Genomic DNA, 25,191 nt, shown 5'->3' on the forward strand with positions numbered 1-25,191 from the left:
AGATATCCAAAAAGCTTCTGTAAAAGTGTTATAGAAATATCAATTTTCCGTTCTTTGAAATCCAAAACGTCATTTCAAACCTTTGAACGAACTGAGAATTATACATTATCATTATTAAGAATAATCCAACTGAAACTTAATTATCCTCGAGGCATGTAAAGTTGTCCTGTTTATTTATAAATTTTGCATGGGTATTACTATTTAAAAATGTAAGATCAAAGTCTAAGAAAGGAGAATATCAATCATCGTTTGATTATTAAAGACTTTATAGTGTTTCGTATTTGTACGTTATTTTAATATTTTCAAATGTTACCTTCCAAAAATGTTCACATTTGTTCATTTGGAGTAATTTTCTAAATAATGCGCTGGTTTTTTATTGGTTATTTTTTTTTTTTTTTTTTTTTTTTTTTTTTTTTTTGTGTTTTTGGAAGAGGGGAGAGGAGGGGCATATCGTATGATATTTTTTTTGAATTTTTATATGATCAGGTATTCGGGTCGTCCACACACTAAAAAAAAAGAATTTCTGTTTAAAAGAGTTTAGGAAACACACAAGTTTATCTTGCAAAACTAACTGAATGAATACAGATACAATTTTCGTGTTTGTTCTTATATTTATTTGAATTATATGTTAAAGGACATCAAAATGAAAAATTCAGAAATACGGGACAGTGTCACACTAATAAGATTGATATATTTCATTATTAATTTTTCAACTTGAATACTGAAGTATAAACTATTTCATTATTCATTATTGAATTGTAAAATGAGTAATGGACGTAGTTCTGAGAGGTCAATATTTAAAAATATTTTTCACAAAAGGTGGTTCATTTTTAAACAAAAATAGGAAATACTTACGAGACTAGACCAAGGAATGAAGGCTATGTATTCTATCTTGAGGAAAAGTCGAATTAATAATTTATCAATTGGATGTCAACTGGATCTCTTTGATCAGGCTGTTATAACTATTTCGTTATATGGGTCAAAGACTGGGGTAATTAGAGCGGGTAACCTCAAATTTTGCAAACTCATTTGACATTTGAATCAATCAACCCAAGGCTGTATAATTTATGCTGAGCTTGGGCGAATCCCAATTTTTCTTCACGCAAAGTTAAGGCAGAACTATAAACGGTAAAGATTGTAAAATTTCTCATGTTCTTTATAAATTAACAATTATAGATTTGAATAACTATTGGTTTGAAAGTAAATGATTGATTTATATGAAAAATGGTTTGATAACTGTGAAATGTCTAATATTTGAGACATGCAGCTTTCTGACGAATGGGTATAAAATAATGTGGAACAAAATATCAAAAGGAGTATGTTCGATAAGGTCGTAAAATGGCCCCCTTCTTTAGCGTAAATTTCAAATTCAGATTTATCGATCAATATCACGATAAATTACAGCTAATACATTGACTAGCTAGGATATAAACCATTTTGTTGAAAATTTTACGTTTCTGCGTTTCATTATGACGTCACAAGTTGTACTCATATTGATTTTTCACGAAAAAATCAATGAAAATGGGTAAATTTTTATAGATTATTGGACAGGAAACACAGAGCGCATACGTCGACATCAAAGATCTTTTAAAATAATGTTTGTGAAGACATTTAACATGTCTTATTTGAATCTTAAGCTTGTCGACGCCTGCGCTCTATGTTTCCTGGTCCTTTATTTAGTTGAAATCTAGCTGATTTTGTCAAATTTCACCAAAATCCCTTATTTTGACCTTTTTTGGATGTACAAATCAACGTGCTAGAATTAAACTTTGACAAAAACAGTTCTGTTTAACTTTCTAACATGTCTTTAAGGCAACGTAAAACATTTATTGTCTTGTAACTATGAACTTTATAATTGGGGCCAAATATGACCCTTACCGAACTTACTCCTTTGTCAACAGATATATAGCTTACCTAAATGCCTTTGTTACAGAATTTTTAAGACTAATCTGAAATTTAAGAATTATCTCAACATTTTACCTAATAATTCATTATTCATATATTACAAAGTTAAATGTGGAAGTCAACGATTTCAAATTGAGACGGAAAGATAGAGAGGGTTGTATCGAAGCGACAGACTTTAACTTGTCAACTCTGCTAATTGAGTGAAAGAAATGACGAATAAATCTATGTAGAGAAAAAGAAATTGTAACAGGAATATTGCTGTAAAAATCTAAAAACATACAAACTCATTATTTTTTGGGTTTTTTTCACTTTAATTTGTATTCCTCCATTTCCGTGATTATAAAAACATAAATAATAAACCTCATCAAAGTTTTATTTGTTTGGATAAATAATCATAAAATATTTGTGAGAGCTCGTTTTCCATATAGACAAAGAAACATCCGCTGATATAAACAAACATTTCTCTAGTTTTCATGCTATTTTCACATTTCTCGATTGGTGAATATTATCTTCAGAGAAACTTTGTTCTCTGCAAATGATAGGTCGAAATTATTTTTTAATCTTTTACAGGGCAACTTACCTGTAAGATGGGAACTTAATCAATATCCCGTTGGTATGACTATTGATGACAGAACGGGTCAGGTTGAATGGGATTTTACAATATCAACTCTGACACACCATATGATCACTGCTACGGTTACCAATATTATAGGAACCGATGTTGTGTCATGGCAGTTATTAGTATCTGTTTCCTACTCAGCATTCGTTACAAAAATAGAACCAGAGGGAATATTACCAATACCTACCACAGTAACAATAATGGGAAAGGTGACTTTCAAAAATTTAGTTCAACCAACCGTTGTTCCAGTTGATGTAAGGTATGTTAAGTATATATATTATAATTGCATTGTGTATTCTAATAAGGTTTAATGCAGTCCATGTTCTACAATTTTGATAAAGCACCAATACTATTACTAAATTATAAACATCAGTCATGGGTAAAAAAAAAACCATGCTAAGCCAAGTCTATGACAGTGATGTAAACAATTATGAAAATCGAATTTTAAGGCTAGTTTATACACGGTCAAAGTTTTCATCCTGCTGTAATAACACATTTGCCATATATATTGAATAAATAATAACTATTAAGTTGGTGGTAAATTATATGTTTTATGGGTGTTTCGTGGAATATATATAAAGCCTTATGGACTATACATGAAGTCATGTTTGCTTTATGGAATATATATGAAGTCATGTTTGATATATTGCATATTCATAATAGTCTTATCTGCTTTAAGGAATACACACGAACTCATATTTGATTTATAGAATATACATGAATGAATGTCTGTTTTATATAATATATATGAAGTCATGTTTGCTTTATGTAATATTCTAAAGTTTAAAAAAAGTTTGATTCATGTTATATACATCTTCTTTTCTATAGATAGTGTCATAATATCTCCGAGGAATGAAATTGATTCATGCTTGCCTTATGGATTATACATAAAATTATATTTTTGCTTTAAGTCATATACTGTAAAAGCAGAAATTTTGGTGCAGGATTAAATTTTGTTTATTTCGTGGAAAGGAAATATCCACTAAATCAAAATCCCCACGAAAATTTAATCTCCATATAATGATACTTTCATTTAAGGAAACCACGAAATTAAATCCCCATGAAACCTTATAGAAAGACAAAACCACAAAATTTTAACCCCACGTAAATTAATGTTTCTACAGTATTTGAAGTCGTATTTGTATTATGAAATACACAGTCATGTTTCCATTTTAGAATGTAACCGAAGTCATATTTCCCTGATAAGATAAACTTTTTTCATGGAATATACAGCAATTCATGTTAACTTTATTGAATATATCTGGTGTCTTGTATGCGTTATGCAATATTTCTGTAGTCATATTAACGTAATGTCTTATTCATGTAGCCATATCTGCTTTATAAAATAAACTTGAAGTCATATTTGCTATCGTATATTTTAGAGTAATCAGCTCATACAGTAAAAGAATTACAGTTCTGCCAGCGCTGACTGACCCATTATCTCCCAGTAGTTTTTCTGTCACATATTATCCTTATTCAGATGATGTAGGAATGATATCAGCAGTAAGTCTATATTCAAATATAAAAACAACAAGACATAAGGTTACTGCTTCCGAAGCGATAATTAAAAATTATAATTTCAACTAGCAATCAGATGTTTGGGTATTGGATTAAAAGCTGGTAAACACTTGTCGGTTACTAATTTATGTTCTGGTCTTGTTATAAAGTTTCTGCAGTGGTAAGATCATTTGATAGGAGGTAAACGGTTACACAAAGAACACAATCATATTGAATCAAGATTCTAAATTAATGTAGTTTGGCTGAAGATCTATGTCTTGCCACTCTTTGATAGAAATGAATAGAAATAATTTGCAAGTTCAGGGTATAAAGATGCTTGTGAATTAAAAAAAAACCAGAATGAAACAAAATTAAAATCTGATGTACAAACTTTGATGAATATGCATATGGCAATAATTGAAATGATATAAAGGTGTACGATAAATACCTGAAGAGGGTAGATAATTTCGGAAAGACCAATTGCTCACAATCGTCATTAAGGTATCTTGTTTTAGATATGTGCAGCCAAGACTAAATACAGAAAATATACGAGTGCAATGCTAGTTTTGTTTTATTTTGAAAACCGCTATAATAAGAGAAAATTGACAGGGTCGAGTTTTTGAGAACATCGAAGTCTTCCTATTATGTATGCATATCAAACTGTCACATGACTTCTTATATGAGTTATTATGACGATTTTAACAATATATTCCTTACTTGTTTTACACATATTTTCTGAAAATTATAATTATTAGAGAGAAACTTTAATTAACAAGAAGGACCAGCAATGAAAGATCTACAAATAAATAACACAAAAATGGTAGAAATCGCCAGATGACTGCTTATTGTAGTAAATATCCGTTAATGACGATTTAAAAAAAATGGCATATTTGGCCTAAACCGTAATTACTATAGGTAAACTCATCATAAATACCAGGATCAAATTTTGTATTAACGCCAGACGCGCGTTTCGTCTACAAAAGACTCAGCAGTGACGCTCAAATAAAAAAAAACCTTAAAAAGGCCAAATAAAGTACGAAGTTGAAGAGCATTGAGGACCAAAATTCCTAAACGTTTGCCAAATACAGCTACGGTAATATATTTCTTAGGTAGAAAAGCTATAGTATTTCAAAAATTCAAAAGTTTTGTAAACAGTAATTTATAAATATGACCATATCAACGATAGGAGAGATGACTACTGGGCTGGTGATACCCTTGGGAAATAAATACTCCACCAGCAGTGGCATCGACCCAGTGGTTGTAAATAAACTCATCATAGATACCCGGATTACATTTTGTATAGATACTTAGATACTGTTAAGCAAATATGGTTGCAAATACCTGATGTACAAATGAGACAAAAAGCCGTCCGAAATAGTTAGTCGACTCCTAATTGTAGTTCCTGCTCTTAAAGTCGATTTTTATCATGTTTTCTCATGTTGGCAAGAGAAGAGCAACAAATTAGTTCTACATTGTTGTCTTTTGTTCTCTAACTGAGTAAAAAATATTGCAGTACCAGCTTTAAAGTAAGAAAACCTGTTTTTATTGAGTCAGGGTTTTATTATAACTGTTTACTTGTATTATTAGGTTGCTAGTCATCCAGTGGAACCATCAGGAAATGGAGCATTTAATTGGACAGTACTTGGAATCAGATGTAGTCCACATTTTGTAAAATGGAATGCTGTAATAGAAAATAGCACTGTTGTATTCAAAAATATAACATCCTTAGTAAATGTAGGAGATCAACCTATTTTCAATATATCCAGTCGTGTAAGTGTTCAAAACTATAAGATATTCGTCTAGAGATCAATACCAGTAGGTTCATCATGTAAAGGACTGTCTCAGTTAGTAAGTTGTGTCTTTTGTGTACTATTCAATCTTTCTCTTGTCAGCCTGTTTACATAAGAGATGTTAATCAAAGCATAACTTCATGAATTAGAAAAAAACGAGTACTGCTCTTATGTAAGGTCAAATTGACTTTTTTTTTAAAGGGACGTAACATAACAGTCCAACTACACGCACTTGAATTTATCAACGAACAAACAAGGCTACACAACTTAGGTGTGGAAATGAATTTAAACAAGGTACAAGAGTAGTTGATTCCCAATTGTGGTTAGCATATTTGGTGATCCTTATTTGGCTCACCTGGCCCGAAGGGCCAAGTGAGCTTTTCTCATCACTTTGCGTCCGTCGTCCGTCGTCGTCGTCTGTTAACTTTTACAAAAGTCTTCTCCTCTGAAACTACTGGGTCAAATTTAACTAAACTTGGCCACAATCATCATTGGGGTATCTAGTTTAAACAATGTGTCCGGTGACCCGGCTGACCAACCAAGATGGGCGCCATGGCTAAACACAGAACATAGGGGTAAAATGCAGTTTTTGGCTTATAACTCAAAAACCAAAGCATTTAGAGCAAATTAAATCGGACAATGGATCAAATTGTTTAACAGGTCTAGATATCTACTTGCCTGAAATTTTCAGATGGATTGGACAATCTGTTCTTGGGTTGCTGAATTGGTAATTTTAAGGAAATTTTGCTTTTTTTGGTTATTACAAAATGTATCTTGAATATGATTATAGATAGAGATAAACTGTAAACAGCAATTGTGTTCAGCAAAGTCATATTTTCAAACAAGTCAACAAGACCGAAATAGTCATTTGACCTCTTTAGGAGTTATTGCCCTTTATAGTAATTTTTTTAACCATTTTTCGTAAATCTTAGTCATCTTTTACAAAATGTTCTTCTCTGAAACTACTGTGCCAAATTAATCCAAACTTGGCCACAATCATTTTTGGGATATTTAGAATAAAAAAATGTGTCCGGTGATCCGGCCATCTAACCAAGATGGCAACCACAGCTAAAAAAAGAACATAGGGGTAAAAGGCAGTTTTTGATTTATAACTAAAAAACCGAAGCATTTAGAGCAAATCTGACATGAGGCAAAATTGTTTATCCGGTCAACATCTATCAGATGGATCGGATAACCAGTTGTTAGGTTGCTGCCCCTGAATGGTTAATTTTAAGGAAATTTTGCCGTTTTTTGTTATTATCTTAAATATTATTATAGATAGAGATAAACTTTAAACAGCAATAATGTACAGCAAAGTAAGAACTAAAAAGAAGTCAACATGACTAGAATAGTCAATTGACCCCCTAAGGACTTATTGTTCTTTACAGTAAATTTTTAATAATTTTCATAAAATTTGTAAATTTTTACTAACATTTTCCACTGAAACTACTGGGCGAAGTTCATTTTGAATACAGGAAGTGTATTGTTTGCAAAGAAGAGTGAATTAGTTTCCTAATTTCTTCATCCTATTTATTTTTGAAAAAAGCAATGTCAAAAATGCCTTTTCTGAATAAAAATGTAATTATGAACTGAATACAAATAAAATTGTCGATCATTTAAAAAATGAAATTTTTCAAACAGTTTTCCAATTCATCACTGTAATTATGTCTTGGAATGTTGTTTTTTATTTGTATTCATATTGATTTTGTCATTATATTTAAATAAAACTAAGTATAGTATTTATAAACATAAGCACATTCGTGACTGTGCAACCTGTCTATGCCTGTATCGTGGCATTGCACAATGAAATGTTTTTTCTCTGAGTCTTAATGACGTCTTTACACTAAATCCGTCGGATGTTGTAATGTTTGATATTTTAGTCTTAGATGCATGCTTTGTTAACTAGTGGTTTTTGTCTTTGAAATAGCAGCCAATAACTACAAGTACTTTCAGATGTGTACTTAATGTCTATTTGTAGTGGGTATGTATAAGTAGTCGTTCAAGTCCACTTTGTGCTATTGTTTGATGTATTTTTATTTGTATCAATCTGCTGATTTTAAGCCTTTTCAATTGATTTGTTATGGTTTGTTCTTATGTGATTTTCAGTGTCGTATAATTGTTCGAAAATCAGTTCTTAGAGAAGGAAAATTGTACACTAACATTTCAATTTATAAAATGGCCCCAATACCACCTAGTTATGTTAATTTTAGAAAAATAGATCCATTGATCCCAAGTCCAATATATTCTTTGTTCTATTATTAATATTACTTTTACTGTTGAATGGTTTTATGTGATATCCGTTTGACGTGGCTCGGAACTTATACATCTCGTCAATGTGTGTGTATTGGCTTTCACTTTTTGGTGGTTTGTTTTGTATATGCGACTCTTTATATTATTTTGTTTCTTATTACGTGACTCTGTACTTTAAAAGATCCCGTCAGTATTATTTTGGTCTATTATATGTCATTATGATATATTTCTATTATGAATTACTATATACGTTGAACCACAAACGTCAAAATCATTCAATCGTGTAGTGGAATTAACTATTTTTGGATTCTCATAAATTCTACCTATAAGTTTTGGACTAGTTTAAATCTCGGTCTATTTCTGTAATTTGTTCTTACATACTTTTGATTTTTTAACTCTGTATGCTTACAATGTAAATTTTAAAACTGTTTGTATGCACATTGAACGACAAACTTATGTGACGTATAAACATTTTATGACGTCAGACACTCAAGTCAATCCATGTGTTCGTAGATAGATGTTTTTGTATTCTGTTAAATTGTCCCTTTTAAAATTGTTATGCGATGATGACTGATGTATCCATATTTTGACTATTTTATTGATTGTGACTGTTTATTTAACGCATCATGTAAATATAACGGAATATGATGAGACTGTTATTAAAGAGAGAGGTTTAACGCTATAGAACCAAGTTTAATCCACCATTTTCTACATTTGAAAATGCCTGTACCAAGTCAGGAATATGAAAGTTCTTGTCTATTCGTTTTTGATGCGTTTTGTTATTTGATTTTGCCATGTAATTATGGACTTTCTGAATTGATTTTCCTCTGAGTTCAGTATTTTTGTGATTTTCTTTTTTCTATATAAACGTCTAAACATGTGAAAATTTTATGACAGGCATTCTCCTTTGCACGATAGCTTAAAAGCCTAAACACATAATTGAGACCCAATTTCAAAATAAGGAGATGTGGTATGATTGCTAATGAGATAAGTATCAACCAAAGTTAAAATGAAGTGCATATTAGCAATAATAGGCCACCGTACGGATTTCAACATAAGGAGAACTTATACCTTAGAGTCAGCTATGAAAGGTCCTGACATGCAAATAAGAAACACTTAAATTGAGAAGAATAACGACATAATGCATTGTAATTTATAACAAAACAATACGAAAAACAAATGAGACAAAAATCAAACAACAACAATCACCACTGTGTATCATCGCCACCGGAAATTGGGTACTAACGAAGCGGAGAGAAGCAGAAAAACAAATAAACAAGTTAAGAATTCATTCAATTTAAAGCATTTCCACTCATTTGATGAGGGTGTCGCTTAAGAAATGATTTTCTGATATATAATTCTTTTAATTATTAGGCCAATAAGTACAAAATAAATACAAGATTTTGTGTAATACTCCAAAACTTGCCACTTAGTACCGGAAAATTTCGAGGTCTATCGTCCTCTGTAGCCCCATTCTCAATATATTGAACTGTTTTTCATTATTTTTCCAGACACGATTTTAGATTATTATAGTGTGGCATCATATTTACTGAAATTTGTTGTCAAAAAGATGCATTTTAAAGAATATAGACCACAAAAAATAAATTCTAGGGTACGGCAACTTGCTCGTGTTGAAAAATTTACTGTATGGCAACTTGTTTTCAACTGTATGGCAACTTGCTAATTTTAGAATAGTTATTTACCGCGTCCTTTCAAAGAAAATAAAGTATTAAGTTCAAATATCTCAGATGGGGGGGGGGGGGGTCTTTTCAAGGTTTACTTTTTTTTAAACTGTTATTTGACTGATAAATTTTAAAAACTTAACTGTTTTCGACCCACTGTCTGTAATCTGTTTTGTTAAAATTTGCAATGATGTTAACTGTTTATTTGAAATTGAGATTCTTGTTATCTGTTACTTTATACTTAAAGTGTTCACTGTTTTTGACATTATTTTCTCTGTTAACTGATCTTAACTGTTATTTACAAGAATCACATTAAAATTTGCTGTCCATCTCTTACTTAACGTTGCTTCCGCAAAGGAGTGACATTAACAGCATAATTATATGTAACTGTACATGTCTTTAAAAAAATCTTCAGTGAGTATAGTAAATCCTTGATTAAATTGAGAATGGAAATGTCAAAGAAACAGAAGCTCGACCAAATAGAAGAAACAACCCAACGCAGCGAGAAAATTATGCACTAGGGTGGGTGTCAAGTCACAGATAGGAAAAAAACTAAGAATTGACACTCATAATTTTTAAACACCCTCTTTCCTCTTTCCCTTCCTTCCTAATAAATAAGGCTTAATATTTAAGCTATGCATGTGTATATTTATGGAAAGAGAATCGTCCATAGATTTGATTTCCAATAGTAATAATGGTGAAATATAATCTCTTTTTTTGTGTAACTATGGCAACAATGAGCAATTATTTGATACCCAATATTGCAAAATAGGGGGTTGAACATGTCACAAAGATCTGAAAAATTTGGTCCAAAGGAAAATTTCAATCAATAAGAGTGATACCTTTCCTAATACCATAGACATATATCTATCAAGATGTAAAAAAAATCATATGCATTTCTGCTGTTTTTTTTCCATGAAATTGAATTGAAAAGATCGAGCGTCGAATCTTGGTTGAAAAAAAATACAAAATTTTCAAAATGTATGGCGGTACGGATAGGAACGCTTGGACGGTCAAACTGAACAATGGCTTATAAAACATGCTAAAAATAATCTAAATGTTCATATAAACCCACTAGGAAGGCTATATTATTATTCAACTATCTAAAAATCAATTCAATTGTACAAAAACGTTCATATTTAGAAAATTCACCATGGCTCGAAACTAAACTTGTATGGTATACCTGAAGCTGTCTCCTAAGTGAGCAATCAATTAACTACAAAAGGGGGTCGAAGTTCAATGTTTATTTCTTGAAACATATAAATGAACCCAAATTTAAAAAATTAAATAAATACAAGACTTTATAGTAAAGGTTACGGACTCAAGTTGGGTCATGCAGGTGCAACAAATGCGGCAGTGTTAAACATGTTTAAAGATATCTCATGCCCCTCTTTATACGTCTAACCAAAGTAGTTATTTCTGGCTTCTATTTGAAATGTATCCAAAACGTTAAAGGGAAAGGCCACTTCTTATCCAGCTTAAACCCTGGTCAGTCCTATGACGAAAATAATTCACATGTATATGGAATGTTTGATAAGTTATATCGACCCAGAGTACCTGGACGGAATTGTGAAAAAATAAAGTACCTTTTCAATTTGCAATTCGTAAATTAACTGAACAGTGTTGGCCTGGTAGAAGAGGCCGAAAAAAATAGGAATTGGTTCTCAAATTGAAATCAAATTTGCTAGTCTAAGAAATTCAGAATGGATCTAAAGATAGACCAAGGCTTCTTTATATCAGCTCAGATGGAGATGAAAGAGTGCTTCAACTTGTGACACCTTACATGTTACTTTCTGATTTTACACTGGTTTTGATTATTTAAAATTAATATCAGTAAACCTTCGTAATTCCTTTCAATAAAATCATGTAAGCAATGAGTCGTATGAATACCCTGACTGCAATGTAACTATAATTTATAAAAGCCACCGCCATTAAAAAAATGTTCGCGCCCTATAGTATTCATTCATCCTATCTGTTTGTTACACTTTCCTACGCCATGACGATAACCCAAGTTTTCTTCGATTGATTGACACAAAACATTTACTCAACAATATACATAACCAGAAGAAGCCTCCCTTTTGGTGTTTGAAGCATTTTCGATTATTCATGACATACTAGTCTTTTTTCTTAGAGTCAATCACTCCGTCTGCTTTTCCATCAGTTCAATTGTCTGTCCATGTGTCATTAAAGTTGCTGTTAACTCTTATCAGCATTTAAAATTTGTTGTTATCTGTGTTTGCCAAAATCGAGGTGTTGTTAACATGTTAACAGACCCACTACCCCCCCCCCCCCCCCCCCATCTAATTATGCATTAGATAAAATGCATTAGATAGAAACAGACAAAACAATTAATTCAAATGCAATTCACGATTTGTTTCTCCTTACTTTCGATGAAAACAAAGTATTTTCTTAATTCAAAGTTTATTTTTACAAATGAGTCATTTCAGAAATTAAATAACTAAACAATTTTATGTGTCTGTCCGGATTCTCGATCCTGTGGTTCGGTGGTTGTCGTTGCGTCATCTCTTTTTTTTCATAAATTGTTTTGTTATGAGTTAGGCCGTTCGCTTTCTTGTTGAGTCCTTCCACATTTTTCGTTCGGTGCTTTGTATAGCCGACTATAAGGGACGAGTTTTCGTTGTTGAAGGCCGTACGATAGCATATAATTGCTTACATACAGTTTATTTGATCCTGATGGATAGTTATCTTATTTGCTATCATACCACATCTTAACTGTTTTTATCTAAAAAAAAACAAAAAACTAGCACCAACAAAAGATGAATGGACTGTTTATTTTATTGAACTTACAAAATTTCACCCTAACAACAAATAAGACAACATTTACAGTCGTTAGTAGTATAACGATATGTATATATTAATGTATTTAGGATAATATGGTTTTAAAAAAAAACTTTTTTACAAAATCGAAAAGCGGAAGGCAACGAGGCCTCCTGAACTGAATTAACGGCATTTATTTGATAATATTTGATTAGTAAGACATGTTGTATGTTTGTAAGCCTGTAAATCTTTGATATCAACAAAATATCGTCACTTGATATTATCTAAACAGTGATTAATTTCCTCTTAAAATTATAATATATTGCAAGACGCCGTACAGACAAAAGTTGTTATTTTGCAATTCGCCGTACAACGTCCTGCAATTCGCCGTACAACAAACAAACAGTGTTTTTGTCCATATTCTTTAAAAAACATGTTTTTGACAACAAATTTCATTAAATATGATGCCACACTATAATATTCTAAAATCGTGTCTGGAAAAATAATGAAAAACAGTTCAATATCTTGAGAATGGGGCTACAAAGGACGATAGACCTCGAAATTTTCCGGTACTAAGTGGCAAGTTTTGGAGTATTACACAAAATCTTGTATTTATTTTGTACTTATCGGCCTAATAATTAAAAGAATTATATATCAGAAAATCATTTCTTAAGCGGCACCCTCATCAAATGAGTGGAAATGCTTTAAATTGAACGAATTCCTAACTTGTTTACTTTTTTTTCTATTTCTCTCCGCTTCGTTAGTACCCAATTTCCGGTGGCGATGATACACAGTGATCACTGTTCACTAATAATATGTGTGGTATAGAACATGAACACAATCCAATCGGTGTTGCAACGATATCGCAAAGGCAAGTGTTCTAATCCCCCAGATCTCACATTGTTGAGCTAAATTCAAACGATTTAAGTATATATATTTATATTTATTTCTGTGACTGCATCTTACATTAATTTGTAGAATCCTTTTACAATAATTCAGCTGATCTGTTACAATTACATCTTTATGCTTTATATATCATATACTGTGTTACGACCCTGACGACGAAGGGTAACAACCGTTCACCGAGCTTTTGTGTTAATAGCCGAGTGGTCTAGCGCGTCGGACAAAGTGCAATGCGATTAAGTGCCACGATAACTCAGTCGCGAGGGAAGAATAAAAAATTTGACAACGCAAATTTACAGATCTAAAATCGTTTGGTTAATGTTTATTCGAATCATATGTATACATATATAGGAAAGTAGATCTGCATCCACGCAAGTATAATCAAAAACTTATTTTTCATTCTATAGAATTATATTTATGTAGGTAGATGGAATCCCTGGAACCTACTTCCAGTCACCTAAGATGTCAAGTACTGTCAAAAAAATATTCTTGGATTCTCTTGAAGCCTTTGAAACTTTTACATTTGATTTTATTGTGACAGAAGCCCGACCACTAAATGGACGAATTTATATCATATTTTCAACTCTAGAAGGAACAGAAACAAGGCTTCAAGTAAACATGCAATTCTCAGTACGTAAACCACTGCTTGTCTTCGCACCTACTTCAATAAGAGAAAACATTGTTCGAGGAACTCAGAAAATACTAGATGTTGAGGTTCACAATGATGGGGAAGTAGCTGCTAAGAATGTCATAGTATCTCTTCCAAATGACAACAGACTATCCCTGGTTTCGTTTGCAACAGTCGACAGGCTAAACAGCAATGAAAACAATAATGGGATCACAATAGGTCCAAATGAAAAAGCCATGATGTCTTTAGTTGTCACAATTGGTTTGAATGATGGATTGGGGGAGATGAGAGGTACCATAGTTTTGAACACAGATCTAACAGGAGCATCACTATCCTACATATTTTATATCACGTCATTATCAAAGTTGAATCTGACTATTACAGTTAAAGATGAGTATACTTACTTTGCGTCTGGTGCACCGCTGGTGAGTGGAGCTGAAGTTCGATTAATCAATCCAAGGAGACAATATTCAGAGAAAAGATACACAACAAATGAAACAGGTTATTGCTATATTTTATTCAGAAAATCAGCCATTTTGTTGGAATTAGTTAGAGAAAAGCATATTAAATTGCCTTAAGGTAGTTTTAAGAATATAAACACTTTTTAACGCTACTCTAAATTTCATGAGATTACTGTGGAACTACAATTTAAGTTAGTGTCGAATTTCCTAATTGATGAAAACATCATTTCTTCGTGGATTTCAAAAGTAAAATAACAAAAAAAAACGAGGAAAATCAATATAGAATGTCCCTAATCCCTGTGGAAAATACACTTTAATAAACATTTTATTCAAGTTCTTGATCATAGTTATATGTAAGACAGTAAATATATAAAAAACATATGTTTCTTATTTACATATACTCAATTTTAATTTTTCAATTTATTGTATTTAGAATTAGATATAGGAAGATGTGGTAGGAGTGCCCATGAAACAACTCTCCATCCAAGTCACAATTATAAAAATAAACCATTATAGGTCAAGGTACGGTCTTCAACACGGAGCATTGGCTCACACCGAACAGCAAGCGATAGAGGGCCCCAAAAAATCACTAGTGTAAAACCATTCAAACGGAAAACCTAACGGTCTAATCTATATAAAAAAACGGTCTATTCTATATAAAAAACGAGAAAAACGGGAAAACGTGAAACACTTACGAACCACATAAACAAACGACAACTACTAAACATGAGATTCCTGATTTAGGACAGGTTCAAACAGTTGCAGCGGGATTACACGTTTTAATGGTACATGTACCAAACCTTCTCCCTTATCTGAAACAATAGTCTAACATCACAACATAGAAAGACACACTATAAATTATCAATTGGAATGGCTTAACTCAATCAAAAAAATTAGTAGCACAAATTAACACACAATGAACGAATAAATTTGATATATGATACGTTGTAAATACAAAATTAATAAAAATAAGGGATAAGTCTGTTATAAATTTGTTAAAATGCATTTGTTGTATGTTTGAATCCGCTGGTTATCTGTTGTCATTGAACTTATGATTTACGATCTTTTTGATCATCTTCATCATCTTTTGTTTTTAATAGAAATCCTGTTTGAGCTCAATTTAACTTTTCGGGCCAAAAGCATTTATCATTTTTCAGTTCTTGAAAAGAAGTCTTCCAGTAACCGCTGCTACGAATAAATCATGTGTAAAGAAATGATGTAATGTAATAATAGGCATTGTGGATGTTGAATTCAGATGGACTGAATTACATTACCGACGATGCTTTAAAAGCGTCAAATATTGAAACAAAATATTTTTTTTCCCACTTAACCCTGTAACAACTTGTACCTGCATCATCTTTTATATTTTAATTATTTTTAGAATTGTAATTTTTTAGTTATGGGTCTCATTAATGTAGTCGTGGTTATGGTCATATTACATTGATAATGTTTTATGTTGAAGGATTTGTAATGTTTGAAGATATACACGAAGACCAGTATACTCTTAACGCACAAGCAGGGGGTCATAGTTCATATTCAGCTGTAATCATAGTATCACCTGACAGTGATATACAGGAAGTGTTCTTGCAACGGATAGCTGTAAAATATAGATGGACAGTAACACCAACTACAGTCCACGATAAATATGTCATTGGAATCTACTTTTGAAACTCTTGTAAGATGAAAATTCCTGTGTTAATATGTTTTATGCCTGCAAAAGTTAATTGATGCCTCCTCCTTAATGATCTGATAGTGATGTTAAAATATGAGGTGTCCTTCTGCGTGTATGTGCATCAATGCGTCCGTCCATACTGCCATGTAGGCGCATACCATTTTTGCATGATTGTTATGAAATTCGTATCAAAGTTAACAATCATAATGAGAAATGGGTACACTTTGTTTTACTTTTATGTCACTGACACTTTCATCTTGGTAAACCCTCGAAGTAATAGAAGGATAAGTTTTAAGATCAGGTAATATTTAAAGATAATGAATTGATTCATGTATGAAGTTGTATCATGCAATGTGTTGTTTTATCTTTCCATATGAAATTTGTATTATATATTGTGATAGAGTTCAGGCTATGCGTCTAATAACATATATTAGAGAATGACTTTATAAGTTTTAACCATGCATATACATTGATAAACTGTTTTTATTTTATTTGTAACCCTACAGGTCCCAATGCCAGTAGTTACAGTAGACCCTGCAAAGGTGAATACTATTCCATATGAATTGGGTGAAGAAGATACAATGGAGTTTACTATAACTAATCACGGGTTGATCAGAGCCGATGATGTCAGATTTGCTTTGCCTTTAAACCATCCTTATCTAAATTTCAACATGGTATGTAATTATAAATATTTGAACTAAACAGAATGTGTTCTTGAAAAGTAAAGTACAAATTACAGGTCCCCATTTATCTTGCAATACCATTTCTTCCCGCTAGCGACGAAAGTGTTCAATATTTAGTTTTCATAGTTTTGTCATTTTATTCGATACTATAACACGTATAAGTAAAGGATCAACTGTATATTGTGTATGGAATGATTGTAAGGTGTACATGTCTGTCTGGCAGTATTCATATGATCTTAACCTCATTTTCATGGTCCAATGGTCAATGTTCAGTTTGTGTGGTTTTGTCTGTTTGTCAGGTATTATAAACATGAACCATATTCATATGGCTACCATTATTTTCTGAAAAAGAAAAGTTTGGCAAACCATAAAATACAAAAAAATCTTTAATGTCATTGAAAGCGTTTCAGGACATATTGCTACCCAAAATATTATTTTAAAATATTACATTTATGATCCCATTCGAGAATATTGATTGATATTCCTTTATTTCTTCATGCAAAGCCCCCACGACCATGGTTTATAGCAAATATGTAATAATCATCTACACTACCAATAATTTACCCATACTTTTTTGGTACATTTCTACCCTCGTGCATATCAGTACTGTTAGGAAAGACTGAAAACTTATAATGTTATACTTTCAATGAAATCAGTACTGATTTTGTCAGTACTGTTTTAGTACTGATTTTGACAGTACTGTTTCAGTACTGATTTTGACAGTACTGTTTTAGTACTGATTTTGACAGTACTGTTTCAGTACTGATTTTATCAGTACTGTTTCAGTACTGATTTTGACAGTACTGTTTCAGTACTAATTTTGTCAGTACTGTTTCAGTACTAATTTTGTCAGTACTGTTTCAGTACTGATTTTGTCAGTACTGTTTCAGTACTGATTTTGTCAGTACTGTTTCAGTACTGATGTTGACAGTACTATTTCGGTATTGTTATTTTCAGTACTGTTTCAGTAGATTTGGTGTTGTTAATCGTTTTAACTTGAATGTGTATTGTTTCAAAAAATATTTGGAACTGAAAACTTTTAAACTCGGTAAGTATGCTATATAATAATTTGTGGCATATTTTGTATCCTTTGTAGATATCTCTGATTAAGTGTTTATCATTAGAGAAGTTTTTACAATGTGCATCTCAGTACAATTGGTATCCAAATATAGGTTTGATAATTCTGTGACAATATTATTATCCTTTTTTAGCTGGTTACGTTTTTCTCTTAGACTATATCACCCTGATGCGCAGATTTTTTTTAGCGACGGAAACATGACCAAGGAAAATTATCAAGCTTACTCTCGTCTATCGAAATACTATTGAAGCGAAGGAGAAAACAACAGAAATGAAGCAAGATAAGCAGTTTATCGGATTTTACCCATTAGGAGCACCTGAATTCACTCCCGGTTTTTAATGGAGTTCGTGTTGTCTTTTATGTATTTTTCAAAGTGTTGTTGTAAATGCCCTTTTGTTTTGTGATTCTTTGCTTACTTCTTCAAGTTCTTGATTTTGGTTGTGACTGTCTTTTAGTGTTTATAAAAATAATACGCATTAGGAGCACCTGAATTCACTCCCGGTTTTTAATGGAGTTCGTGTTGTTTTTATATATGTATTTTTCAATGTGTTGTTGTAAATGCCCTTTCGTTTTGTGATTCTTTGCTTACTTCTTAATTTTGATTGTGACTGTCTTTCAGTGTTTATAAAAATAATACGCACTCGACATCAGGCAGATTCACACTGTGGTTCGAGGCTGATATTTTACAGTATCAATTGTATAATAGCGCATAATTTATATATATATCAAACAAGATTAGAATCTTCAATACTGTTCATTTTTTGGTATTTTGCTATTGCTTAAAATATGTTGTAATTAATGCAGTTATATGTTACTATGTTAGGCAATGCGTTATAATCAACACAAAACAATGTCTCGATTACCTTATTTTTAATCATAACTGGAATTTCTTTTATTTATCATAACCATTTTTTAATATATAATAAAACATTCGATGTCATACCAACATGTGAAGTTTGTGGCAAAAATCTCTGTCATTTGCATGCCCCTTGGTTATTTTATGACCCTTTAAAGCTCATAAATAAAACAATCAAAGAAACAATTAATTTTGCATGTATCATGTTTCATTGCTCTCCCCCTATGCCATCTCTTCTTTGGAATGCTTTGTTGAATGTCAGTTTCCTGGCTCTTTTCCTCAATTCAGTCCCGGATATGATGTGTCTTTTTACATGTACAGTGGTAATTCAAGAGGACACTTTAGTTCTAATATGAGCTCATTATAAGCATCCACCTTTAATGTTTTGGTACTTGTACGAAACTCAGAATTCAATGGTTCATGATTAAATGTTGGTTTTTTTTTCTGATGAGTGCCATATTGTCTAGATACATCATTTTGTTTATAGGTCTTCAATTTTCACATCGAACATTCCCATGTCTGCTCCTGTCTCCATTGATGTTAATCATTCTGAGGAAAGAAAATGTAATGAATTTATAAATAATAAAATTGAGAATGGATATGGGGAATGTGTCAAAGAGACAACAACCCGACCAAATAAAAAACAACAGCAGAAGGTCACCAACAGGTCTAGGCTACAATAAATTATCTTATGTTAAAACTTTCCTCATTTCTGTGTTATGTAAAAATAAAAAGAATGCACAATTATGGAAGGGAATGGCATGACATCAAAATTTACTTATTACTTTATATACTACCATAAGTCCAGTAATCACTAATGGACTGGACTTCTGATACTACATGTATTTATAATATTATAATCAATCAAAGTTGAAATTTGTTTCTAACTAAAAAAAAAAAGGAAAATATGATAATTTAATTCATCATCATCAAAGTATTGGTGTTTGCCAGTGGCAAGTATTTCATACACGTGTAGCTTTAACCATCGGTCTATTTATGTGCTTTTTTATAATAAGATCCGTGAAACAACGACGAAAGACATTTAAATATATACTAACTACTTTATACAAAAGTACATTAATGTTTAATAGATTGAAGTGGAAATTTAATTTAATTGAAAATTTATCGTACATAGTCATATATGTAGCACCTAGCCAGAGATGTAATACATCTATCTATGGTAGCACACAGAAACGTGTCCGATTCCTCAAAAACGCGTCAATGTGACGTCAATGATTTGATAAACATGTCAAATTGCACTGGCGAAACCACTTCTGCTGGACGCCGGTCGAGCAGTACCCTCACAGACATACATTTTGTAAAAGGACATTTATAGGCATCACCGGATAATATTAAAACAATAGAATTTACTTACTATTTATAAACGATGATTTAAACTTCACAAAACTTATTAAATGCAATGTTAATGGGTTTTTTTTCTAAATACGCATGACATATTTGCCACTGGACATTAAGTAATCAATAGTTAATTATGTGTTGTAAACTTAGCCTGCAGTTATGCTTGTTATGAATTACCTATGCTGAACAAACTAATGTTTATCAATGACATACAGTAAACGTGGCCAAGCACCGGGAAGAAAATACAATATAAAATGTACATCATGTATTAGTTTTCTAAATTGTGAAGTACCTCTGTCTGAACTTTATAATAATAATAATCATATTGATAAAGAAAATCATAAATTAAAGCGCTTCAAATAAAAATAACTTTTTATTGTGCAATTTTTTTTTAAAACCAGACCTATAGTCTGTGTCTGCAAGCAGAAGAAGCGTGCACAGTGTAGCATACCTTGGACATTTGTCTGTACGGATTACTAAACCTTTCCTCCAGATTTTTTTTTGGCACCTGCTTCGACTTTTTTTTCTAATCATTTACAATCCAACCGAACAATACGGGTTCTATCGTATCCCACACCATTAATATTGAATTGCGTTTTTACTTTTACAGAGTATCATTGGGGGTATATGAGTTTTGAAATATTCTGGCGTTTTTAACCGGACACATTCTTAAATTATCGGACACGTTTTTGAGATTGTAACAATACAAAAAAGGTTATTGTCTTAAGTCAGGAGTTTGGTATTCAGTAGTTGGTTTTCAATTTTGAATGGTTTTACACTAGTCACTTTTGGGGTCCTTTACACCTTGCTGTTCGGTGAGAGCTCATGCAGGCACGGTGTTGATGACCGTACTTTGATCTATAATGGTTTACTTCTACAAATTACGACTTATATGAACAGGAGACTTTTCTCATTGGCAGTTATACCACATCGTCTTATATATTAATACAACACTGAGCCACCCAACCCATCCAGTGACACCAATTACTCGTTTGTGAGGGCTGCCTTGAGTCAAAGGTGGATTTAGGGGGGGCAGGGGACCCGCCCCCCCCTTTTTGGAAAAAAATTGGTTGCTTATATTATATAGGGGAATCATTGAAGCGTGACTGGAGCCGGCCCCCTCTTAGGTCAGTCAGTGGGCACCCACTTATTTAAATTTCTGGATCCGCCACTGAGAGTGGTTACACCGGGCCAAAAATGCATCGGACTGAAACAACATACTGGTAGTGTGTACACTGACAATCAAATTAAAATAAAAAAAATGTATAAAATATTGTAAAAAATAATTTTTCATTTGAGTGCATTTACGTAACAATAACACAATGCAACCGTAGACATAAATATCATTGTTACACTCGTAAGTATTGAATTTCTATGTAGTTCCTTAGTCAACCCTAGGTCTGCATTCCGGCGATATAGCCTAAACTTCATCGTAACAATAACTTTTTTACGACTGTTACATTTCAATGTAACCATAGCCAGTACCAAACTAAAATAGAAATTTAAATATTTCACAGACATCTTTATTTACAATATAAAAATAGGTGTTGAAGACCGTACTTTGACCTATAATGGTTTACTTCTACAAATTACGACTTACATGAACAGGAGACTTTTCTCATTGGCAGTTATACCACATCGTCTTATATATTAATACAACACTGAGCCACCCAACCCATCCAGTGACACCAATTACTCGTTTGTGAGGGCTGCCTAGAGTCAGATGTGGATTTAAGGGGGGCGGGTAAGGGGGTCAGGGGACCCGCCCCCCCCTTTTTGGAAATTTTTTTTTTTGCTTATATAGGGGAATCATTGAAGCGTGACTGGAGCCGGCCCCCTCTTAGGTCAGTCAGTGGGCCCCCACTTATGTAAATTTCTGGATCCGCCACTGAGAGTGGTTACACCGGGCCAAAAATGCATCGGACTGAAACAACATACTGGTTGTGTGTACACTGACAATCAAATTAAAATAAAAAAAATGTATAAAATATTGTAAAAAATTATTTTTCATTTGAGTGCATTTACGTAACAATAACACAATGTAACTGTAGACATAAATATCATTGTTACACTCGTAAGTATTCTATGTAGGTCCTTAGTCAACCCTAGGTCTGCATTCCGGCGATATAGCCTAAACTTCATTGTAACAATAACTTTTTACGACTGTTACATTTCAATGTAACCATAGTCAGTACCAAAATAAAATAGAAATTTAAATATTTCACAGACATCTTTATTTACAATATAAGAATAGGAAGACTGTTGAATGATTTTCAGTGGCGGATTCAGAGGGGGACGTATAGGGCGTACGCCCCGTCCCCCCTTTGCTCGGACTTTTTTTTTTTTTTTTTTTTTTTTGTAAAATGATTAATCAGACTAGACTTCGTGAACTTTGCCATTTCCCGAGTATTTCATTTTTATACGACAATTCTTTAGTTATAAAGACATTTTTCGCTGGCCGGTATTTACTGATTGTCAAAGTCATGTGATTTGCTATGGTGGAGTTGACCAGTGCGTTGAAAAAACGGCACTCGGTCATTTTGAAATTCAAATTACAGTAACACACATTGCTTAGGCTGAGGTTGTCATGACAATCAGGAAACCTTCAAAGCGACACAGGATTGAGCAAGAACGTATTGACTTCTATTTCACTATTCCACTAAACAGAAAGTAATGGTAAAAGTTCCACAATATTATTTACCTACGAAAACATGTTTAACAAATTGAATAATGATCCCCAGTCAGTATAATCTCTAGAAAGATTTCAAGTCTCAGGTACGAACCATTTGATTTGAGGAGGCAGTCTGAGATATTTGAGAGAAAAAAAAATGACTCTGATTTTAGCCTTAAACAAATTTTTGGCCGTATCTGGATTGAAAACAATAGTCTTGTCCACTTTTTTGCTATTAAAAACTAAAATTTCCAACAAAAGTATTTAGCATGAAATGAACATGATGAATAAAAACGGGCGTATTTTTTTGTGGCCGGGGTTTGCATGTCTGACTGGAATGTCTGTTTTGCCGGACTTATATTTATTGAATACTTTTTTCAAGACCAGACTGCATACAACCTGCCTACTGGGTGTGACTTTTATGTCTCCATTTGTTGACCGTCATTCATAATTTCGTTGTCATTTCAGACACTTACGTAGTCTTTGGTGGATTTGGAACCCCTTACTTCGGTTCCCTAAGTTATGTTTGGTGAAACATATCAATCAAACATTTTGATAAAAACTGCTTGTTTGTCTTTTTTAACTCGTGTCGGTCGTATTGTAAATTTCATCTAATTTCCATGTCTATTTTTTACTGACAAGTCCTACATCAAATATATCAGTACATAGCTTTGGATCAATACTATCATTTTATGATAGACAATTAATAGGGAGAATACAGCATAAAAAATGTCCAACCCTTACACTTTACAGCAATTATAAAATATGCATGCCCCAAGCCAGGAACCGTTTAAATAGTGCATATAACACTTATTTTATGTTTTTTTTTAGCCCCAAAAAGGTCCCAAAAAATTTCCGACTCGCTCCGCTCGACAAAATTTAATATCTTCGCCCCCTTTCAAAAATCCGGGATCCGCCCCTGATTTTTACCACATCAAATGCACAATGAGCAAACCCATATATCGCGTTGCCCAGATCGCAAAGTATGCTAAAAAAATATTTAAAAAACCCAGAAGTAACAGAAATGTTGTTGTTAAATCTTTTCAAACGAGATCACTTATATATAAAAATATACATATATGCAGCAACAACTGAACAGCAACAAACACAGCAGTCAATGTGGCGAGATGAAATAATTTTGTAGGCACCTAGGACTTATATATTAAAATGTTTCCCAAATTAAATGAAGCATTGGGCCCTATAAAAAAATCCTGTCAAAATAGGAAACACATTTTTAAAAGGGGGTTCCAAATCTGGAGATAGGGTTTCCAAATAGATTTCCCTTTTCAAATTTATGCATTTATCGTTAAAAAGGGGTCCAACCTTCGGACCCCTCCCCCTTCTTGCGCCGAGGGGTGTACCGCACCTCCCTTTATCCAATCATATATTTAGAAAGTCATGCTGATCATTTCACAAATATCAATTTGACAAATATTAATACTATAATCTATTTAATAAGGTTTGGCAAAGAAGTAATAATATGTATACATCCAAAACAACCCGCAATTTTATACCTATTTTGACATTTACAGAAAGTTCTGTAACCAGAGGCGGATCCACCCATTGTTTTAAAAGAGGGTTCTAAACACAGGCACTTGTTTATAACCATACGAAGGTCGACTATCCATAGTCGACCTTACAGGGGCGGATGCAGGAATTTTCGAAAGGGGGGTGCTAACCCAGGGCAAAAGGGAGGGGGGTGCAAAACATATGTCCCGATACAAATGCATTGATCGGCAAAAATAAAGGGGGGGTGTGCACCCCCGGAGCCCCCCTCTGGATCCGCCACTGTGGATAGAAACAAGTGCCTTTTGTTCCAAACACTCGGGATAAAAGGAAAAGGGGGGTTCCAACTCAGTCGCCTAAAGATTTCATAATTATAGCTAAAAAATGGGGGAAATAAAATATTTTAAGTAGTATTATATAGAATAATGCATTGAACGTCCAAAATAATTTGGTGTTCCCACCCCCGGAACCCCAGGGGTCCGCCACTATGTAACGCGTATTCTGCTTTTTTAACTAACGTAATATGTTTTTAATTAGCTTACACTTTTCTCAGTTTTAATATATTCAATGTACTACTATACCTTGATCTACCTTCAATGATCCCATTGTGGTATTCAATCCAGAAGAAGTTTCAGCCGGACAGCAAATCTCATAATGGCGTCGATTTTATTATTCTGGTCACGTGATTTTCAGTTCAAAAAATGGCATTTTTTAGCAACGGCAATGACGCCACGAAATCGACGGCGTAAAGCTATTGTGTGTATTTAACATGCTTAACCAAATACATAATTAAATACGGCAGGTTTCAAACTTTAACTACGTTATTCATATAAAAATGAAAAAATAGTATTTC

At 32.8% G+C, this 25,191-nt stretch overlaps 1 protein-coding gene and 1 long non-coding RNA gene across 2 annotated transcripts in view; one reads left to right on the plus strand and one right to left on the minus strand.

Moving 5' to 3' along the window:
* LOC134705893 (uncharacterized) overlaps window positions 1–16,828 on the plus strand; it is a 64,296-nt gene extending 47,468 nt beyond the window's left edge. The window contains exons 16-21 of the mRNA XM_063564608.1: window positions 2,476–2,783; window positions 3,907–4,027; window positions 5,609–5,791; window positions 13,848–14,553; window positions 15,976–16,188; window positions 16,692–16,828. Of these exons, the coding sequence (XP_063420678.1) occupies window positions 2,476–2,783; window positions 3,907–4,027; window positions 5,609–5,791; window positions 13,848–14,553; window positions 15,976–16,181 (1,524 nt within the window). The 3' untranslated portion in view covers window positions 16,182–16,188; window positions 16,692–16,828. The remainder of the gene's footprint in view (window positions 1–2,475; window positions 2,784–3,906; window positions 4,028–5,608; window positions 5,792–13,847; window positions 14,554–15,975; window positions 16,189–16,691) is intronic.
* Window positions 16,829–18,823: 1,995 nt separating this feature from the next.
* On the minus strand, window positions 18,824–24,970 carry LOC134705267 (uncharacterized). The gene is made up of 2 exons (XR_010105522.1): window positions 24,920–24,970; window positions 18,824–19,351 (listed from the first exon to the last, which is right to left on the minus strand). It is a non-coding gene; the product is annotated as an uncharacterized LOC134705267 (long non-coding RNA).
* Between the last annotated feature and the right edge of the window lie 221 nt (window positions 24,971–25,191).

Source organism: Mytilus trossulus, chromosome 2 (assembly GCF_036588685.1).
Source record: "Mytilus trossulus isolate FHL-02 chromosome 2, PNRI_Mtr1.1.1.hap1, whole genome shotgun sequence".
NCBI lineage: Eukaryota > Metazoa > Mollusca > Bivalvia > Mytilida > Mytilidae > Mytilus > Mytilus trossulus.